This window comes from Channa argus, chromosome 4, assembly GCF_033026475.1.
Source record: "Channa argus isolate prfri chromosome 4, Channa argus male v1.0, whole genome shotgun sequence".
Lineage (NCBI taxonomy): Eukaryota > Metazoa > Chordata > Actinopteri > Anabantiformes > Channidae > Channa > Channa argus.
Window position 1 is genome coordinate 27,024,448 of NC_090200.1, and position 7,446 is coordinate 27,031,893.

The window sequence follows — 7,446 nt, forward strand, 5'->3', positions numbered from 1 at the left end:
GTGTGATGTGTCATGCTTCCTTCAGAATAAAATCACTTCCTCCTTGTGTTTGGGGTTACAGCAAAACTTAGACTTCTGTACCTGATAAAGTGCATATTCTGTGTACAGTAAGTGATTAAAACAAACAAATTAAACCTTTGAAATAACCTGGATTTACAGTGTATATAGAAATACTGCATGTCCTGATTTGCAAAGCAATAATAAATAATAAATCTAGTGGTGACATTTACAACTGGGTAAAATAAAATAACAGTATCCTACATTAAAATGTTCTTATCCTATTTTCTTTAAGTGCAACGACATAAACCCTGCCTTGAGGTAGCAGTCTTAATATATATTGCATACATCTCCACTGCCAGCACATACGTGTTCAGTTCCACATGGGTGTAACATGTTGATCAGAATTAAATCTCCATGAGGAAGGAAAATGGTGACTAATTTACTAAGATGCAAATACAACATCTTTGTCAAAAATGTGGTAACATTTTAGGAACAGAAAGTCATATCTCTGTGCTGAGCACACAAAATACCCCCTGAAGAAATTCCACAAACAATTGTTTAATGTAATGGTTAATTCTGTGGTTTATGACACACATGCAATGTGTTACTGTATTTAATATATGCAGCAATTTCTGTGCATAGTAAGTTCATTGACTTCTAATCCATGTCTTAGCTAAAATTTTAAGTATATATAACTATATATAACTATATATATATATATATATATATATATATATATAACTATATAACTATATATATATATATATATATATATATATATATATATATATATATATATATATATATATATATATATATATATATATATATATATATATATATATATATATATATATATTTATGTGTGTGTGTGTCTGTGTGTGTATATATATATTTTTTTATATTAATTTGATTAGTATTGATTGCTACAGGGAGCTGTGTTGTACTTCACAAACATCTTTATAAATTTGAACAGCAGACAAAAAAATAAGACATGCAAAAGAAAAGGAGAAGCACACTGTTGACAGTTCTGTAGCCCAGACTTTATCCCAAAAGAGGAATAAAAAATAATATTTGAGCTCCAGAACCATTCATGTGCCGACATGTTCTTGTCCTACAGCATCAATAAAATGGCACTTCCCAAAGCATCAAATATTGCCTAAAAATGTGTGTAACATTGTGGAACAATGATTATTAAAGTGCACAATGTCTTTGGGGACCACCCCAACCACCTCCGTCTGAGGACTTTTAGCTTTAAAAACTACACAGACTATGACAACCCAGGGTTGACTGCCCTGTGAGTCTCGTAACTACACAAACAGGTACCTGTAGTTTAAATATGTGTCGCCAAAGAACTGGACAAAGCGGCCGTTTTGACACTTTGGGGATGAGTTTGTGTGCCATGTGCTTCTGCTTTTTTTGCACATTTCATTTTTGACCACTGTTAAGATTCATTTGTTTCAACATTTGGACAAATGATCCGCTGTGGTGACCTTGAACAAAAAAAGTTTAAGTTTAAATATTTTTGAAAAATACTTACAAATATTAGATCTTCTAATTTTATATTCAGAATAAATATTTTTATACCACAAATGACACCGCAAATGACATTACAAAGGAGAAATAATAATCATTGCATAATAAATGAGGAAATAGGAATTTTTCTGATTGACCACATGGGTTCTGAAACTTGACAGTGTCACAATTTTAGAGTTTGTTGAGGTCAGCAAAAGGCAAGTTTGTTGTGATGGCACATTTTAGCGAAAGGAGGAGGTGTGTGGTTTCAACAGTAAAAAGTTCTGTACAGTCCACTGATGATTTCTCCAGCTTTAAACATGCTGCTGCTGCTGCTGTTGGTCCTGCTGTCATTTACAGTGAGTTACTAAACATTTCCTAAGTTTAAAAAGAAGATAGATAAAAGAAGAAAGACTAAAGCTAAATGTATGATTTTTTTTTTAATCTCCTGTCCTTCAACGACCTTAAATCTCTTAAACATCAGTGTTATTTTATACCATGTGATTGCAGTATGATAGCCAAGCACAGCGTGTCTCTGGACGGCGAAGCAATGGCTCGTGTGTGTGCGAGATGAGCTCCAATACATTGTCGTTCCCTGTTGTGAAGTATGAGGCTGTGCTAGAGCAGGTTCAGTCCTGTGAAGGGTCTCTGAACAACCTGCAGGATCAGGTAAGCACTGAGGGTGACCAGTATCATATTACAACACCGAGTGTTTTCTTTGATTCAGACTTCTGTTTATTTCTACCTCTGATTTGATGGAATAAATGGATGCAGTAGTACTGAATCATATTATTCTGATTAGATGTGATATTTTGTCAGGGTTTAACAATTGTGATTATTATGAATCATATTGGAAGTTTTGAATGCACAGTGTAGTACACTTACAATTTAGTTTACCTAAGTAAATACAGTGTAAAGAACTAGAATATATGTACTAGAAAGTAATGTGTTTAAGTTATATTTTCAATTAATCAATAAAGAGTACTCAGTGTTTCTATTTCAAACAACAAGTTAGAGTGTACAGTACAGTGCAATATATTTCTAACCACAGACTTATTTAAGGGACATCTCCTGCAACTTTGAATGTCTGAGCTGTAGTTAGTTGAACAGCATCTGATTTACTTGTTAAAACCATGAAAACCGATGCCTTTAAAAACCAACAAATGGTTGTGTAACTTTAGTAACATCTGTTATTCTTGACTTTCTATTTTGTTCACATTGTTGCATCAATGTTAAACATATATTTTACTTGCAGCAGTGCACTTTCAAATAATTTAATCCTCTGTCCTTAGAAAATGCCAGCTGAGGATACCTCAAGTGCAGGAAAAGCTCACCTTTTTTGAATTACAGCCTCCTGCTGGTGCAGTAATGTCATTGCCTCATTTGCTGCTATGGGACTAAGTTTGCTTACCCTGCAATTATCTCCAACTTGGTGAACCCTGAGACGTTCATAATAAAGTTAACTAAATAATGTAAGATTGGGCAGATATTGGAATTTACAGAGTGGGTTTGAATGACCATTCTACAGCCGTTATTTTCTTGTTATCATTTGGCACAGTAGCTACCTGTTCCACAGACGAGCAGGCTTAGTTTCATTATTATGTAAAATTAGGCACCACTATGTTGTTTAGTTTTGCCACAGAAGGAAGAAAAATTACCGGTGGTTAGTGTTAGGGAAAGGGAACACTGACAATGGTCTAAATGGAAAAATAAACTGATGTGTCTCATTTCAAAGTCCTGTGCTTAGACACCCACTCAACCACTTTGACCTCCACCATACATATAAGTATGGCTGCGACTCTTGCTCATGCTACTAGATTTTTGCCAATTTTCAACACAGCTCGCTGATAGTAGTTACACTGGCTGATATTGGCAACCTACGAAACCATAACTATGGGTTAATACTGACTGATAACTCATTGTTCAATGGAATGATAACCGCCAAACTAACTGAATGTACAGTTTCCAAACAAAAAGAGCGAAAAAAAATTAAAGATTATATGAACTTTGGTTCTTTAAAGTAAACTCAGTGATTGAGAAATTGTGCTGTGTGCAGGTGATGTTTTCCATCCAGCGTCTCCCTCAGATCCAGGCTGTGGTTGAGAATGTGACAGCACAGCTGGAGCCGTTCCAGTATCTACACTACAAGGGCCTTTACACTGCATTGTCTCTTCGCCTTCTGGGCGAAGACCTCACCCAACTGGAGGCGGATATCATCTCCCTGCACAGCCAGTCTAACAACGCTCAAACACAGGAGCTCTCCAAAGAGGTGCTGCAAAAATGGCACTTAGCAATAAAATACTGAAATGTTTTAATATATCAGCTATTATATTGATGTGTGTGTTTGTGTGTGTGTTTTAGGTGGGTAAACTGCGTAAAGATGTAGAAAGGATGAAAACGTCAAACACAGTCAACATGAAGGCTGTCAAAGAGAAACTACGCTACCTGAAGAACACAGCTGAGTCTTGCAAGTCAATCCCCAAAGACTTCAGAGGTAGGTCAGAGTGTATTACTCATGCTGTGGGGGCATACATTTGTTTAAGCAGTTAGACTGTAAGGACACTCAGGGGTGGGGGGGGTTGGGATGCAGAAGGATACAAAATTCCTGCTTGCTGGTTGGCTGGGCAGCAAGCAGGAATACTGGATCTTTGTAATCAGAGGTGCAAACAAAAAATAAGCAGTGCACAGCACAAAGACTTCTTAGAGAGATGCTGTCTTGTCAAACAGAGCTCTATGGTGACATTTACTTTTGTGCCACTAGTGTCCATAAATATAACAAATGAGTCACACTATTAATCTAACTTGAATCCTGTATTGATTTTGCATATTTAATCTGAGTTTATTTACCTGCAGGTCCAATGTGAAATGTTAGTGCCAAGAATGCTCATAATAACTGTTAATACAAATGCTACATATACAGGAGCAAAACACTTTGATTATATTGTGTATTTACACATAAAAACATTAACAACATACTGACTTTGGCACTGACCTTATTTTCCGGTGGATATCTGATTTCAACACAGATAGTCCTGATTCAGAACTAAAACTATATCCTTAAATAATTCACTTGATAAGAACTACAGAAACACTCATGCCACTCAGAGGTGTTACCAAGTGGTGCCCCTCTTTTCTAAACCAATTTAATTAGTTTAACAGTTGTGTTAAAGTCTACTGTCCACTGATGGCACACAAACCCAACTCCGCAATTTATTTAGCCTTAAAAACCATTTCAATATGCAGGAAATTATTGTAAATCTGTGAATTTAATATAACAAACATGACTGTGTTTGTGTGTCAGGGTGTGTACAAGAGAGCACTCACTATAAAGAATCAAGAGAACTTCTTCAGAATAGTTAGCATCACCCCCATCAAAATAAAGTACAAGCCATTGTCCATATACCTGCCTTGTGGAGTCATTCTCAAACCCCGGCCTGACATCAAGCCAATTGGGATTCATGTTTTGAGGTTGTCTGTAAATGTGACAGTTTCAGTCTCAGTTTCTACTGTTCATCACTTGCTCTTCAGACCCTTGTTATCCCTCTGTTTCCAGGCCGAGACAGGTACTGCCTCAAGGGCCTGATCACCAACATCAGTAATCCTATCATTACAAAGGTAGGTCCCCTTGGTAAGACATACATCTCTGGTTCGTGGGGCAAACAGGCCCAGGTGGACAGCCATGGACAGAAATCAAGCTACTGGGTTCAGACTTTGTTGAGCAGCCACATCTATGGAAACACGTTGCGCGTCTACCAAAACTATGAAGACTTTATGGCTTCTGTCAACTACAAGGACTTTACTTTTGCTTCATCCTATTCTGATTCCAAAACCATTGAGGGCCCTAGTGCCGTCCTGTACGGTGAAGCACTGTACTATCATTGCTACCGCTCTGCAGATATCTGCCGCTTCGACCTCAACACCAATGACGTCAAACGGGTGACGCTTCCAGGCACTGGAGTGGGTTTCAACAACAAGTTTCCGTATTGTTACTATGACTGCCGCATCAACAGCGACGTGGATGTGGAGGCAGATGAGACAGGACTGTGGGCCATCTATGCTACCATGGGGAACCATGGCAATCTAGTGGTGAGCCGGCTACTTTGGGACAGCGACGCTAAGATGCTCAATGTGTCTCAGATGTGGGAGACAAGGCTGTTCAAGAAGGCAGTAAGCAATGCTTTCATGGTCTGCGGCGTGCTGTATGCCACTCGCTATGTGGATGAATACCGTGAAGAGGTGTTCTACGCTTTCGACACAGCAACAGGCAAAGAGGACAACTCACTAGCACTGCCTCTGGAGAAGGTAGCCAAAGGAGTCGCCAGCCTGAGCTACAACCCCACCAACAGGCAGATCTACATGTACAATGATGGATATCTACTAGCTTATCAGGCTTTTTTCTAATAAAACAATTGTTTCTATTTTAATGTTATCCATGTATCCAGGTCCAGTTTACAGACTAATCTAAGCAAGACCATGATAGATTGACCAATTTTAGCAACAGGACAATAACGCTGCTGCAGGCATTACTACATATGTTACGTAGGTATTTTAAAATACCTATGTAACATATGTTACATAGGTATTTTAATATAATAATGGCTTAAAGCTGTAAAATCAATAAAAACTAAATGATTGCTCGTTTACTTTATCGTAATACTTTATCCTTTTTATATGCTGAAGAAGTGTACAGTAAGTATTCTGAGAAAAACACAAGGTGATTATTGATTTGTAATGAGCCAGAATATATAAGCATGGCACAAGAAAAGAAACCTGTGATAGATAAAATATCAATTCTAATACCTTTAATGGATTATTGAGGAATACGTTTTTTATCCTTGTGCTTGTGTGGGTGTTTGTTTGTTTGTAACCACAGAATATCCACAGAATATGCAGAATATTCATATTTACATTATAGAATGGTGTCCAGAGTGTTCATATCACAAAGTCTAAGATTCACTGGCTATGCTAAATACATAAATCATACTTCATGACAGTATGCACATTTACTTAAGAAAGAGACAAAGCCAGCAATTATGATTTTCTCCACAAGAGTGTGCTGTAGCAAAGTTACGAGAAACAGCTGTCAGTCCATCCAAGTATCCTATTAATACAGTTGCTGAAAGATTAATAAATAATTAATGTAGTTGCTAAAACAACCCACATCAAATTAAAAGCATGTTGTTGTGTCACTAAAGAGAAAAAGCAGAAGGTAACAACTTCTTTTTTTGTTAAATGAAACATAGAGGTAATTGATTTTAATAATGACAGCCATACCTGCGATCTGGAAACATGGTGACATCACTAAAAGCTGAACATTTTAGCTTCTGTCTTGTTAAGACCCCCCCATCCAAACACCACTCTCCTGACTGGCTGGCTTGGCTGGTCCGAGCAGTATGGGCCGAGCTGGAAACTCCCGCAATTTTTGTGATTTCTCCTATGAAAGTTCGACTCTGATGTTGTTTGATGCAGACTCCCATTATAAAATCACTTAAGTTGCAACTACAAATATGAAGAAGCTGATTTCGTCCTTTTTAAAAATCTGTGACTGTTGGGCCATTCTGTTGGTGAGTTACAGTGCTTCTAGGATTTCTTTGGACAGCTAATAAAAATGTGCCTACAGTACCAAGTGTGTATTTATGGAGGAGAATTAATGAAATATCTTCAGACAGCCCACATGTGGTTCTTTATGTTCATCTTGTTATGTTTGAATATTTAGTGGGTGATTTTTCACTTTGACCAGATGGATGTAATAACAACTGTCTTGTCTTGGCCTACTACAGAACCTTTTTTCTCCTTCTTCTGTCTACCTTGCTGTCTTCCCTCTTTATCGCCCGCATTACCTGTCTTCTTGTTTTTTGGGGGAAACACTTGGGCACTTAGCAAGGCGACGTGTAGGAACCATCATTGTTATTCAATACCTTTTCATAACCG

The 7,446-nt window shown here is 37.5% G+C and overlaps 1 protein-coding gene across 1 annotated transcript; it reads left to right on the forward strand.

Annotated features, from left to right (window-relative positions):
* The first annotated feature begins 1,756 nt into the window (after positions 1 to 1,756).
* LOC137126022 (olfactomedin-like) lies at positions 1,757 to 7,124 on the forward strand. Its single transcript, XM_067502410.1, has 5 exons — positions 1,757 to 1,874; positions 2,026 to 2,184; positions 3,572 to 3,784; positions 3,877 to 4,009; positions 5,069 to 7,124. The coding sequence occupies exons 1-5, from the start codon at positions 1,815 to 1,817 to the stop codon at positions 5,914 to 5,916; spliced, it is 1,413 nt and encodes a 470-aa protein (XP_067358511.1). The 5' UTR covers positions 1,757 to 1,814; the 3' UTR covers positions 5,917 to 7,124.
* The last annotated feature ends 322 nt before the right edge of the window (positions 7,125 to 7,446 follow it).

Coding starts and splice junctions, on each gene's coding strand:
- LOC137126022 (XM_067502410.1), top strand. CDS start 1,815: ATGATTTCTCCAGCTTTAAACATGCTGCTGCTGCTGCTGTTGGTCCTG. Junction 2,185..3,571: donor TGAACAACCTGCAGGATCAG/GTAAGCACTGAG, acceptor TGCTGTGTGCAG/GTGATGTTTTCCATCCAGCG. Junction 4,010..5,068: donor AATCCCCAAAGACTTCAGAG/GTAGGTCAGAGT, acceptor CTCTGTTTCCAG/GCCGAGACAGGTACTGCCTC.